Raw genomic sequence first — 14,471 nt, 5'->3', positions numbered from 1 at the left:
GCGAAGGGTTCTTGTGTCCGAAATTTCAGATGGTCTTATACGTTGATTTTTGTGGGGTACCACGGAAGTGCCGTGAAGGAGTCCAAATTATCGGGCATATCTGAAAAATTGGGCGTCCGGAAAATCTGTTATTGACTGTAGCTGCATAACCCTACTGAAAACGTTGCGTTGCCATGAAAACGTGAAAATGCCGCACTTTTGTACAGTTGGTACAAATGGCACTGAGTGCGCGCAGCCAGGAGCAGGCAAGTCAAATGTAGCAAAATGGCACAAATGGTGCAGCTGGACCACCACTGAGTTTAGGGCCCACAAGGACATGGTTCCATCGGTCATGGACACTATGCTACTAGGCACCAATATGTCCTTCCTAGCACAGAAATTGGTGAGTGGTTGAACCATGGCATCACATGAACAGCTAGTATCAGCAGAAGCAATGGCAGGAACAGATACTAGCGACCATGTAGGCAGTGCCACCTCATCAGCAACAACAAATCTATTTCGTTGACGTGGTCATGCATCAACAATTCCTGGAACAGAGAGCCTGCTGTGAGAAAGCTTGTCGATACTGCTTTCAATAGATGCCCTGCACGTTTTCAAAAAGTCAATTCCTAGGATAACATCATGTGTGCGTCGTTCAAGAACCACAAATTCAGTTAAGAAACACTTCTCAGCCAGTAAACCATTCACAGCACAAACAGCAAGGGGATGAAGCCTCTCGCCGCTTATACGACGAAATCAAGTCTGACCATCTAAATAAAACATCACTTTACGACGAAGGCGGTTCTTGAAAGAAAGGCTCATAGCAGATTATATAGCCTCAGTGTCCACCAGGGCCATTGTAGAGGGACCACCAAGTAACACTTCAACTTTGTTTCGCAGCATTTCAATCGGCAGAGGCATCTGTGTCGTATCGTTTCCAGCGACCTCCCCTCCATCGGTCGCGCCAGCTAGTTTCCCGGCGGCGGTGGTGACAATGAACATAACTGCAGCGAGGGAGAGTGATGCTGTCGTGAAGATGGCAGAGTCAAGCTGTGTTTGGAAACAGAAGAATCGCTTCAGGAATGCTCCGAGAAACATTGGAGAAGGTCGTTGCAAATGATCCTTGAGACTACGGATCGCCGATGTTTTGACTCTAGGCCAAGATGACATAGATGATGGTTCATACCACCTTGACGTTTGGTGAGGCTGGTGGCAGAAACGAGAAACATGCCCAGTGGCACTGCAGTTTTAACATATAGGAGGCTCCCGACCGACGTCGTGCACTTGAAAGCAGATGTTAAGACGCTCGGGCCACTAAGATCTCGCATTTGGTTCAGTATAGCCATTGGATGAGCAGCGAAGATACCGGGTAGTACAGTCGACAACCAATGATTTGGACCCCACAGGGAACATAAATAAGTCTGAACTATAGAATTTTGGGAAAAAAAAACAAATGTATAAAAAAGTTTATTTGCGTTTTGAGGCCTCTGTGCCAGTATGATGTAGTCGATTCATTGCTGCAGGCACTTCCGCTTACGTGCAACCAAGTCCACCTGCATTTCTGCCAGTTTTGTGCTGTCGCTGTACGCCAATGCAAGGACGGGAAATGCTCGAGTCCGCATGTGAAGGCTCCGGAGCACACGGCCCATCATCCCCATCCTTGTTAGAGTCAGTTTGACAGTGGGAGAATCTACTGTCAATTATTTCGTCATCATTCAGTTTGGCACATGACGTGACCACGCTGTTGACGTCTGCAAGGTGTTCAAATGTAACTGTGGCAGGAATCGGCCCACTGCAGCCTAGGAGGTCATTCATAATGTCCACATTTGAGCTCGTTGACATAGGCGGCAGTGCAGGATCTTCAGTTGCGGAGCCGGGCTCATTCAGACTGCGAGGGAACAATTGGTGACGTTTGATGATTGTTGGTGACTGTCGGTAACTTCAGGAGGAAGACTTTTTGGAGCCAGAAGAGCGCCGTCTGTAACGCATACTAAGCAAACAAGCACAGAATGGCAGAACGCTGTCTGGAAGGCAAATTCAACAAACAAGAGCAGGCCATGAGCGGTGGTGCTGGAATAGGATGTGGTGATCGCGATGTTGATGCGACCTCGGAATTCAGGCAAAGCCTCCAAGATCTCCGAGGCGCAGTGCTGTGACCAAGGCAAGGCCTCGGGGGTTACCGTCTAGCATGTAATCTGATGCAAACTTGATGTCTCATATCTCTGAGGGCCTACTTGATGTCTCGTCGAAGTTGCCAGAGGAGATAATGGCAGCAGAGTCGGCATCTGCTACAGCCACATACACAGTCCGGATAATCAAATTTAGAGCTGGCGGCTTTCGAAAATGTCTATCGTCTTTACACATTAGGTCTATGGGGCCACGAAGCTGTCCGAATTACCTAGCATGTCTGGATTATCGGTGTCCGATTTATCGGTTGGCGACTCTATGGTGGTAACTAGCCTTCTGGCAGTAATTCGGTTGCATCCTTGATGGTGGCCTCATGCGGTACTGCTGCACACCGGTTGCAGCATTAGATACAGGAGCCAGTGCGGGACGGTAAGGGTGCTAAGCATCATGGGACCCTACGTCGCTGGTACTTCTGTGTGCCGACTCAGCTCCTCCCGCACGATCTGCCTAAATGTCGATGTGAGATCTAGTGATGGGCAGTCGTCTATGCTGGCAACAGTCGTAACATTTGTGAGCCGGCCAAACTTCGGTGTGATGCGCTTCGTTTTCAGGATCTCGAAGGTGCAGCAATAATGTATTACATTGGCGACTGAGTTGAGGTTCTCACCAATGAGAAAGTTATAAACATTCTCGACAATCTCCTTTAACAAGTGCCCAATTTTGCTTCCCTCTAATGTGCGAAGATTCACCGTTCTGCAGAGCTTCAGTATGACTTTTATATAAGTTGTGCATGTCTCACCTGGAACATGGGCTTTTTGAAGCAGCGTCTGCTCTGCCTGCTTCTTCTTCGCGACAGACTCGCTGAAATGCTCTTTGATTTCAGACACAAAGCGATCCCATGTTGTAAGCGTATCCTCATGGTTATCGAACCACATGAGTATCGTGTCCGTGTAGAAAAACGACGTCTGAGAGCTGGCTTACAGCGCACCAATAGAGAACCGTGTTGGTGTGGCCAAGGTACCCCACAACCTCTTCCAAAGCTGTTACGGATGACTGTGTGTTTATATACAGATGATGGCTGGGGCAGAGATTTTTGATTGGGAAGATAGCCATTGAGATGCTGCTGCTTGCCGCAGGGACTGTTGTCGTCGTTTCTTCCTTCAACCTCTTGTTCTAGTCGTAATACAATATTGTAATATTTGACATTCGATTCAATATCTAGCTCTTTTCTTGCTTTGATTCAATACTGGATTTGAAATCTGCTATTTGTTATTTGCACACTTCTCGTTACAAATGGTCTGGAATGCATTCAAAACTTGAATGTTGTCTTGAAGGGGAGTATGGTAGCGCGATTCAAAGACGGGACAAGAGAAGACACAAAGGGACACACACAGCGCTGTGTGTGTCCCTTTGTGTCTTCTCTTGTCCCGTCTTTGAATCGCGCTACCATACTCCCCTTCAAGATACATTACCAACAAGCCCACATTGCAACCCTCTTGAATGTTGTCGCCAATTCTACAGCGAAGGAATCTTTTTCTAATCAGATTCCATAGTCGAAGTGAATAGTGGGGTGCATCCTGGAGCTGCATGAGCACCAGCAATTACGCTGGAATGTACGATAGTGTCATGTATGGACACTCGATTTATTGGACATGCCCGATAATTCGGACGGCTTAACAGCACCAGTGAATAAGAACGTCTGAAATTTCGGAAGCAACAACCCTTTGCCATCCGATTTTACCGACTTTTTGCCGTGACTGTATGTACAAAATGGCATTAATCAAAGCAACCACCACCACCATTTTTATTATCTCGCTACCTCGAGCACGGCGAGTTACATAATGCCGGTTCCTACAAGTCAGCTTTGCGTCAATACAGCAGTGTTAAGCGGTGTTGACAGCACCAATGAATAAGAACATCTGAAATTTCGGAAGCAAGAACCCTTTGCCATCCGATTGTACCGACTTTTCGCCGTGACTGTATGCACAAAATGGCATTAATCAAAGCCACCACCACCACCATGTTTATTATCTCGCTACCTCGAGCACGGCGCGTTGCATAATGCCGGTGCCCAAAAGTCAGCTTTGTGTCAATACAGCAGTGTTAAGCGGTGAAGCATACGCTAAGTATTGCGGTGAAGCTTACCAAGACTGGAAAGGGACAACTGTCACAGGGCACAGTATGTATTCCTTAATCATACAAGTGTGCACCCGCCACCTCCTGTCACAGTATGAGCACCAATATGCCTAATAAGTGTACTGGCAGGCCTTCGAAAATTTTTCAGAAGTGCCCGCAGAGATTTGAGTGTAGAGGTCGCCATGCATTAGGCGGCCACTAGGGTGCCTCGATGCGCGCGCTCCCCTCCGCCGCCGTGCAGGGTGAAGACAACCGCGTCGTCTGCTACGGCGTCAGCCATTATGATGCCCGCTCCGTAGGAAGTCAACGGGCGTCGCGTAGCTGCATGTACAGTTCGCTTTGACAGCGTGTGCTGCTTTAATGATATGCCGAGAACATGAAATTTTCGCATCAGCAGTGTGAAGGTATCAATTTAATATTCTGTCATTTTTATTTTTAAACCGGAATTTCCAACTGGACTTGCTGGCAGCAGAAAGCTGCCGTCCACGCCAGCCGCGCAGACCTTAAAAGAGCGTCTTGTTGGGCTAGCTGGTGACTGTTCACCTTGGTTAAAGGCACGAAGCATACGCAGCCACGAGTTCTGCCGTCATTCGCTGTGTCTGTGTGCGAGTTTCGTGCCTTTAACCAAAGCGTAAAGACCGTTTGGCTGCCAGCTGAAGCCAGAATTTAACAAACCGCGTGCCGCCACGGGACGAAAGAGTAATTGTCATCGGACACCCTACTTTCAAATCTTGTTTTCGAATCAGTCATCAGTTCGCATCAGTCAATGATCGTAACAGTCAAATAACCACTTTGCGGTTAAAACGAGGCCGTGTGTAAGTGATGTTCTACCAATGTTGAATGGTTGTTTCGGGGTCACGGAAACTGCAGTGAATGTGGCAGCTTTTCATTTGTGTCTGTGTTACCTGTGCTGACATTTGCGAATTTTTTAACGTCGCATAATTCAACCAACATCACATCCACGACCTTTTTTGTGATTTCGTAGCATCGGGTGTGATGGATCCATGGTAGAGGGCATCGGAAAGTTCGACCACCTGAGGTTTTATTAACATGCATCGATACCGAACTAGTACACAGCACCATGCGTTTAATGTCTATAGAAACTAGGCCGCCGCGGCTGGGTGGCTCCCACGTCCTCAGGATCAGCAGTCGAGCGCGAAAACTACGGAGCCTATACATCCGGGTCGCTTTCATTGCTTCATTGTAGTTCGAAACGTAATTTATATTTGTTCTGTGGGATATTACACACGAATACTACGAAATGAACCATTTCTGGAGCATATTTTGTTTAGCTTGAGTATATAGCATGCGCTTTCATTGAACGTTTTATTTTGTGGCCTTATTCTGTTTAGTAGTGCTTGGATAGTTATTCTTAATTTTGTTTTGAATTCTTTCACCTTACTGTAAATATGCAGATGAGGGTAAACAAAATATTGAATGCACACCAGATTATTTGGTGCCTTACATGTGGCTTATAAAGCACTAAATCACGACTCTCACGTAGTAAATGACTATAAAGCCCTGTTTAGCATATTGTCACGTGGTGGTGACGTTGAAGAACCCAGTAGCAATACTGTGAAAGACAAAAAAAAACTTTTATTGGGCGAACCTGTGCCCACAAAAACAGGCTACACTTATATCACAATGATAGCGGCGAACACGGTCGGCGATCGTCGAAAATCTGATCAGCGGGTCAAGCACGTTGGCTTTTATACATCAATCGTCGAATGTTCCAGATCAATCGTTGGGACCCGCGTGCCTTCCACAAAGTTCTACACCATTCGTGTCAGGCGATGAAATCATTTACATAAGGTTCGGCGACAACAGACAGCGGATAGAACCATCGATAACTTTCCAGAAACTTCGGATACATGCAGGCGCTTCCCGCGCTGTGCGATAACATTTGTTAGGCAGCGAAACGTGGTCGCCCGACAAAGATAAGTACACGTGTCATTACCCCCTCTTAAAAAGCATCGACCCAATGCTGCAAACAAACGAAAGTAATAAAGAAAAGCACTCGTAGCAAAGAAAACAACAACATAAGGAAGTTCGTCAGCGTCCGTAAAAGGGCTTAAGGCGCACCACGTGGACAACTTCAGATCGTGCGCGGCGCCGCTGTGAATGCGAAATGCCGTCTGGCACGACCTCATATTCCAGTGCGCCAATACGTCGGATGACCTTGTAGGGTCCGAAATAGCGTCGCAGTAGTTTCTCACTGAGTCCTCGTCGGCGTATCGGGGTCCATACCCAACACGGTCGCCGAGCTGGTACACGACTAAGCGTCGTCGGAGGTTGTAGTGTCGGCTGCCGGTACTCTGCTGGTTCTTGATCCGCAGGCGGGCGAGCTGTCGCGCTTCTTCGGCGTGCTGGAGATACGTAGCGACGTCAAGATTCTCCTCGTCAGTGACGTGCGGCAGCATGGCGTCGAGCTTCGTCGTCGGGTTCCTGCCGTAAACAAGCTTAAACGGCGTGATCTGTGTTGTTTCTTGCACCGCCGTGTTGTAAGCGAATGTTACGTACGGCAGGACCGCATCCCACGTCTTATGCTCGACGTCGACATATATTGCTAGCATGTCGGCGAGGGTCTTGTTCAGGCACTCCGTGAGACCATTCGTCCGCGGATGGTAGGCAGTTGTCCTCCTGTGACTTGTCTGGCTGTATTGCAGAATGCCTTGCGTGAGCTCTGCTGTAAAAGCCGTTTCTCTGTCGGCGATGAGGTCTTCTGGAGCACCATGTCGCAGCACGATGTTCTCGACAAAAAATTTCGCCACATCGGCTGCGCTGCCTTTCGGTAGAGCTTTAGTTTCAGCGAAGCGGGTGAGATAGTCCGTCGCCACGACGATCCACTTATTTCCGGAAGCTGATGTCGGGAACGGTCCCAACAAGTCCATCCCGATCTGCTGAAAAGGTCGGTAAGGAGGCTTGATAGGCTGTAGTAATCCCGCTGGCCTTGTCGGTGGTGTCTTGCGTCGCTGACAGTCTTGGCATGTCTTGACGTAACGGGCGACATCGGCGGTTAGGTGCGGCCGGTAATACCTTTCTTGTATCCTCGATAGCGTCCGGGAGAAACCGAGGTGCAGAGCGGTCGGATCGTCATGTAGGGCGTGCAGTACTTCTGGACGCAGCGCCGACGGAACAACAAGAAGGTAGTTGGCGCGGACTGGTGAGAAGTTCTTCTTCACGAGTAGGTTGTTTTGAAGCGTGAACGAAGACAATCCATGCTTAAATGCCCTAGGGACAACGTCGGTGTGCCCTTCCAAATACTCGACTAGGGCTTTTAGCTCCAGGTCTCCTCGTTGCTGTTCGGCGAAGTTTTCCGCGCTTATTATTCCAAGGAAGGCGTCGTCATCCTCATCATCTTGCGGCGGCGTGTCAATGAGGGCGCATGATAGGCAATCGGCATCTGAGTGATTTCACCCGGACTTGTATGTTACAGTGATTTCGTATTCTTGCAGTCTGAGGCTCCACCATGCCAGCCGTCCTGAAGGGTCCTTTAAGTTAGCTAGCCAACACAATGCGTGATGGTCGCTGACCACTTTGAATGGTCTGCCATATAGGTAAGGGCGAGATTTCGCTGTAGCCCAAACGATGGCGAGGCATTCCTCTTCGGTTGTAGAATAATTGCCTTCCGCATTTGACAACGACCGGCTAGCGTAAGCTATCGCGTGTTCATGCCCATCTTTTCTCTGAACTAGGATGGCACCGGGGCCTAGGTTACTGGCGTCAGTGTGTATTTCGGTATCGGCGTGCTCGTCGAAGTGCGCAAGTACGGGCGGCGACTGCATGCATCGTTTGAGTCTTTGAAATGCATCGGCCTGCGGCGTTTCAGAGTTGAACTCGACGTCACACTTAGTTAGCCGTGTCAGCGGCTCAGAGATGCGTGAAAAGTCTTTGACAAATCGCCTGTAGTAGGCACACATGCCAAGAAATCCACGCACTGTCTTCTTGTCGATGGGCTGAGGGAACTTTGCGATGGCAGCTGTCTTCTGCAGGTCGGGGCACAGTCCAAATGGCATAACCTTAAACTCGTAGAGGCCGTCTGGGGTGATGAAGGCGGTCTTTTCGCGATCTCTTTCGTCGACTTCTATTTGCCAATAGCCAGACTTGAGGTCCATCGACGAGAAGTATTCAGCGTTGCAGAGCCGATCCAATGCGTCGTCTATCCGTGGGAGGGGGTATACGTCCTTCTTCGTGATCTTATCAGACGACGATAATCGACGCAGAAACGTAGGGTTCCGTCCTTTTTCTTCACCAGGACAACAGGGGATGCCCACGGGCGTTTCGACGGCTGGATGATGTCGTCGCGCAGCATTTCGTCGATTTGTTCTCTCATAGCTTCACGTTCTCGCGGCAAAACTCGGTAAGGGCTCTGGCGGAGTGGTCGAGCGCACTCCTCGGTGATTGTGCGATGCTTGGCGACTGGTGTTTGTCGAATCCTCGATGACGTCGAAAAGCAGCCTTTGTATCGTCGGAGCAGACTTCTGAGCTGCTGTTGCTTAATCACAGGGAGACTTGGATTAATGTCGTAGTCTGGTTCGGGAACCATGGTCGTCGTGTAGGTGCGGCGGAATCCGAGAGGACAAACGCATTACTGGTTTCCAGAATTTCCTTGATGTACGCGATCGTCGTGCCCTTGTTGATGTGCTTGAACTCCTGGCTGAAGTTTGTCAGCAACAGTTCAGTTTTCCCTCCATGCAGTCGAGCGATCCCTCTTGCGACGCCAATATCACGGTCTAGCAGTAGACGTTGGTCGCCTTCGATGACGCCTTCTACGTCAGCTGGTGTTTCGGTGCCGACCGAAATAACAATGCTGGAGCGAGGCGGGATGCTCACTTGATCTTCGAGCAAGCTCAAGGTGTGGTGACTACGAGGGCTCTCCGGCGGTATCGCTTTATCTTCCGACAGTGTTATTGACTTCAACTTCCGGTCGATGATTGCGCCGTATTCGTCCAGGAGGTCCATACCGAGAATGACGTCTTGTGAACACTGTTAAATGATAACGAAGGTGGCAGGGTAAGTCTGGTCATGAATGGTTATTCTTGCCGTGCACATTCCAGTCGGCGTGATGAGGTGTCCTCTAGCGGTCCGAATTTGAGGGCATTCGCATGTAGTCTTAACTTTCTTCAACTGGGCGGCGATGTGTCCACTCATGACGGAGTAATCAGCCCCTGTATCCACTAAGGCGGTAACTGCGTGGCCGTCGAGAAGCACGTCGAGGTCGGTGGTTCTTTGTCTGGCGTTGCAGTTAGGTCTTGGCGTCGGATCACGGCTGTGTCGCGTTGACCTGTGGCTGATATGGGACGTCGTCAGGTCGTCTTTCGTCGTCTTATTCTTTGCTTCGACACTTCGTCGGGACGGCGGCGTGTCGTTATGTCGTCGAGGTAGTTTCTTCGGCGTCTTCGTCGGCGGCGGAGGATCTTCGTCAGTTCGACGAACAGCAACCGCACCTTCATCGGTTGCCGCTCTTAGTTTTCCGGATATGTACTCGCAGAGCGGCCCCGGGCTGGGCCGGTGTATGGTCGGCGCTGCGGCGACAGGAGCGCCTGGTGACGGCGAACGGGACGGTCGTCGAGGGCTCCACTGAATGGCGGCGAGGTAGTCCGCGATATCGCGAGGTCTTTCGCCAATGTGTGGTCGCGGCGCGTTGACGGCGAACCCTCGGAGTCCCATTTCCCGGTATGGGCATTGGCGGTAGATGTGCCCGGCTTCTCCGCAGTGATAGCAAAGCGGACGGTGGTCGGGGGCGCGCCAAACGTCCGTCTTCCTTGGAACGCCGCGTGAGGTGACGGCTTGGCGTGCTGGCGGCGGGGGTGGTGGTGGACGACGGAACTGTGTCGTCACTGGGCCCTGCCGTGGGCGCGGAGGGGGAACGTGACGGTGGGCTACTGTGGCGTACGTCATCAGTTGCGGCTGAGGCAATGGCGATTCAGGGGCTACTCCGAGTTGTTGGAGCTCCTCGCGCACGGCGTCGGCAATCGAAGACACTTGAGGCTGTGATGAAAGCAACGGCTTCGGTAGTTCCTCCCGCACGACCGCTCGGATAGTCTCGCGCAGGTCGTCGGTGGCCACTGACGCAACTCCGGCGTAGTTTGTTGAGTTCGTGCGTCGGTCGAATTGCCGGTTCCGCGATTCCAGTGTCTTCTCGATGCTGGTGGCCTCGCGAAGAAACTCGTCCACGGTCTTCGGTGGGCTCTGTACCATTCCGGAGAAAAGTTCCTCCTTTACACCACGCATCAGTAGGCGGACTTTCAAGCTGCTTCAGAACAGGTCCCACGTCGTTAAGGTGGCTTCTCGGTTCTCGAACCACGTCCTGGCAGCGTCTTCCAATGCGAAGAAGACATGTCGCAATTTGTCGTCGCTGTTCCAGCTGCTAAAAGCAGCGACCCTCTCATACGTCTCAAGCCAGGTTTCCGGGTCCTCGAATGTTGAACCGCGGAACGTCGGAGGCTCTCTGGGCTGCTGCAGCACGATGGGAGACGCTGGGGCTGCCATTGGGGTTGCCTTGGCCACAATCTTCTTGGTCTTCTCAGGTAGAAGTCCGTGCTCCGGGGGCAGCTGTTGAAGACGGCGGCTTGCTCGATGGTCCGAAACTACGTTGGTGTTCTTTGTGCGGTCCGGGCTTGGATCACGGCTTGTCGGGGGCGTCCGGTACATGAACGAAAAGCACCTCCACCAGATGTCACGTGGTGGTGACGTTGAAAAACACAGTAGCAATAGTGAAAGACAAAAACTAACTTTTATTGGACGAACCTGTGCCCACTAAAACAGGCTACACTTATATCACAATGACAGCGGCGAACACGGTCGGCGATCGTCGAAAATCTGATCAGCGGATCAAGCGCGTCGGCTTTTATACATCAATCGCCAAATGTTCCAATTAATCGTTGGAACCCGGGTGCCTTCCACAAAGTTCTACACCATTCACGTCAGGCGATGAAATCAGATAACATAAGGTTCGGCGACAACAGACAGCGGATAGAAGCATCGATAACTTTCCAGAAACTTCGGACACATGCTGGCGCGTCCCGCGCTATGCGATAACATTTGTTAGGCGGCGAAATGCGGTCGCCCGATAAAGATAAGTACACGTGTCAATATTTTCTGCACGAATATATTGTCAACTGGTAATTGCTAGAAACTGGTCATCGATGCTGCTAAAATAAAGTGGCCATACGGCTTCTCAACACTGAGAAAAAGTGCATTCAATAGATAGCAAGTTCCGATGTGATAGCTTGTTTATTTGGTCGGGAACCTTAAGGATTAAAAAAAAACAAAAAACAAAACACAAGCGCTAGAACTCCCTGCAAATGAACTGCAGCGCAGTTCATTTGCAGTGAGATCGCTTCCATGCCCACTAATTCTGGCAGCTTCGAGCTGGCGCTGGTGAATGCATAGCCTTACTCTTGCATAACTTGATATCAGTATGTGTTTCAGGGAGTCCTTGTGTCGTTGGCATGCCTCCAGACTGCACTGAGCCCTGTTGATTAAATATTCTGTCACAGCCTTTAGAGGAGACTTCAGGGTTACATTATGGGGTTTTACGTGCCGGGTTTTACGTGCCAAAAGCACTTTCTGATATGAGGCACGCCGTAGTGGGGGACTCCGGAAATTTTGACCACCTGGGGTTCTTTAACGTGCACCTAAATCTAAGTACACGGGTGTTTTCGCATTTCCCCCCATCGAAATGCGGCCGCCGTGGCCGGGATTCGATCCCGCGACCTCGTGCTCAGCAGCCCAACACGATAGCCACTGCGCAACCACGGCGGGTAGACTTCAGGGTGAACAGGTTGTCAGTCCAGGACCTGATTCCTTTAATGTGCTCTTCGCAGGATGTGAGCAAGCTCATAACTTCACCGCTCGGATAACCATCATGAACATACTCTTTTAGTGCAGTTAAATGTGCATGCTCATGGCTCGTCGAGCCCAGCATTGCAGCCCTGCACTGCCCGCAGTTTTTTTTTTTCAAAATTCCTTTCACAAGAAAGCCACCAATATGGTGCAAAATGATGCACTCAACTGAAGTCAGTGTTTCTTCTAGTCATTCGGTGAGTGGTTCGTGCACTGGGGCACGCAACATCCGGGCATTTCGGGCCAGAAAACGCCGTGCACGTGTCTCTCTCGACCGACCAGAACGAAATGTGAGGAGTGCAATGGCGGCCGGCGGTCGGAAGGTGGCACTGACCCCTTCACAGAATGACTCCACCCTCCTAGAAGGCACGCGCATCGAGGCACCCTAACTGCCACCAGTACGTGGCGCCACCTGTGACTTTGTGCGTCTATATATATTCGTGCCCAATAAACGGTGTGTGGGCTCTTTTTTTTTTTGAGCTGAGGAGTACCGTCATGTCACTCGGTCCCTGCATGTACTCCCACAGCACAAGCCACAAAACAAGGGGCAGTAAAAAGCATGCATTCATTTTTTTTTCGGACTGCCCAATTTTCAAATTTTTTCGCGATCTCTAGGAAGTCCGAAAAATCTGACATTGACTGTATACATAGTCAATGCGTTTGACGGTGAGATCAGATTTCGACCACCAGTGACAGTGCTCGCTGCTATCATTGTGCCTTGAATGTGACATGTTCTTCTGGTAAAAGTTCGCCCAATAAAGAGTTAAATTTGTGACTGCCTATTTTGCCGCTACCTGGTTCTTCAGCGTCACTACAATGTGACAATATGCACCCTGCATGCTCTGATAAGGAAAAGCACACTTAGGTAACACATATGTTTGCACATGCATAGCCAGCTGCGAGGCATGCAAAAATACTTGGGACACAACGAGCAAGGAAACACAAAAGGGTGTGATGCAGGGCTGCTGGTTCATCTTAGAAAGCTTGGGACCAGTGCAAGACACGAGAACGGAGGCAAGAAAGCGATTGTGCGGTGTCTCCTTGTTTCCGTCCTTGTTTCTTGCGCTGTTCCCATGCTGTGTAAGGACAGTAAGTGCATGTCCAACTCACGTGATGTTGTCCTCCATCTTTGACACGTCAAGCACTTGCACAATTGGGTTGTCGGCACACACTGCCAACAAGCTTGGCCTGTATGAGAAGATAATTGCAGGGATAAGAGCTAAGCACACTTGTCAAGTCCTTCTCTGTGTTTTTTACAAAGCATCTAATGCCGTGTCTTCATTTTGCAATGACATTCGTGATGTTCTAAACAATCTAGTTGTTCGGGACCCTAATTAGCCCCTTTTATCACTGGGAGATTTTAATTTCCTGGAAATTTTATGGAACGAAAATTCTGTCACAAGCATATGTCTTCTGAGTGCGTAGATTTTGTTGTGCCAGTTTTTACAACCTATCACAATTTGTTCTTGAACCAACCCACATGACTGCACCATTTGATTATTATAACCAAAAACGTGGCATGGGGAGCATTATAGTGAGCAGTTTATTTCGCCACAGTACTTATAAAATAGTTGATGTAACAACGGTTGCTCATTGATATATTCAATATATTGTTAAAACTGGCATTGTTACAGACCCTTTTCATGACAATCACATGGGCACCGCCATGTTTGATCATGTTCAGCTGCCTGAGTTGCCTCCACAGTTATGATGTGCATGACGCCGGTGTGGCTCAGCACAACTGCTTTGGTGGATATTGTAAACTGTGACAGGGTGCATGACACGAAGCTTTGGCTACAACTTCAGAGGACATGTAAGCACTTTTGATTCTCATTACGCTTTGTTCAAACTGTGCGAGCAGTGTATACGGTGCTTGTACTAGAAGCGGGGCTAATGTATTCCAAGCTGTCCGAACCTTTCGCTTATGAACTAAATTAGAATTAGTATGTGTTCCTCTTTGTTCCTCATTTGGCAAGCACTTTGAAGCAGCGGCTTGCCATATTTCTGACTCCGTACAGTTGACGACAGATAATTTAGACTCCACAGGGAACGTAAATAAATCTGAACTATCGAATGTCGAAAAAAAAATGTATCCAAAAAAGATCATTTCACCCTCAAACCGACTCTCCGCTAGGGGGCCGTGGAGTACTGACGTGCCTCACATGGGCTCCTGCGTCTTGCGCTCATTTCTACAGAAAGGCCACTCACCACTTTCATTTTGCACCGACAGAATCGGCAAACAAGCTGCAAGGAACCAGCGGATAACACCTACTTTAAAAGTGAGTGCGTTTTGGTCAAGATTTAGAGCTTCATCTTCACGACCATCCCGCGCCTTGCTAAGCCTAACGCCGCGCGAGACCCCACCGGCCCGCCGGGGAGAA

The 14,471-nt window shown here is 49.7% G+C and overlaps 1 protein-coding gene across 2 annotated transcripts in view; it reads right to left on the bottom strand.

The window, feature by feature from the left end:
• Positions 1-14,471, bottom strand: part of LOC142567789 (methylosome protein WDR77-like) — a 223,545-nt gene that overhangs the window by 30,781 nt on the left and 178,293 nt on the right. For both annotated transcript variants that reach the window (XM_075677941.1, XM_075677942.1), the window contains exon 8: positions 13,201-13,278. In XM_075677941.1, coding sequence (XP_075534056.1) covers positions 13,201-13,278 — 78 coding nt within the window. The remainder of the gene's footprint in view (positions 1-13,200; positions 13,279-14,471) is intronic.

Source organism: Dermacentor variabilis, unplaced genomic scaffold, assembly GCF_050947875.1.
Source record: "Dermacentor variabilis isolate Ectoservices unplaced genomic scaffold, ASM5094787v1 scaffold_14, whole genome shotgun sequence".
Taxonomy (NCBI): domain Eukaryota; kingdom Metazoa; phylum Arthropoda; class Arachnida; order Ixodida; family Ixodidae; genus Dermacentor; species Dermacentor variabilis.
The sequence above is the reverse complement of the archived record's forward strand: the minus strand, read 5'-3'. Positions and strand labels throughout refer to the sequence as shown.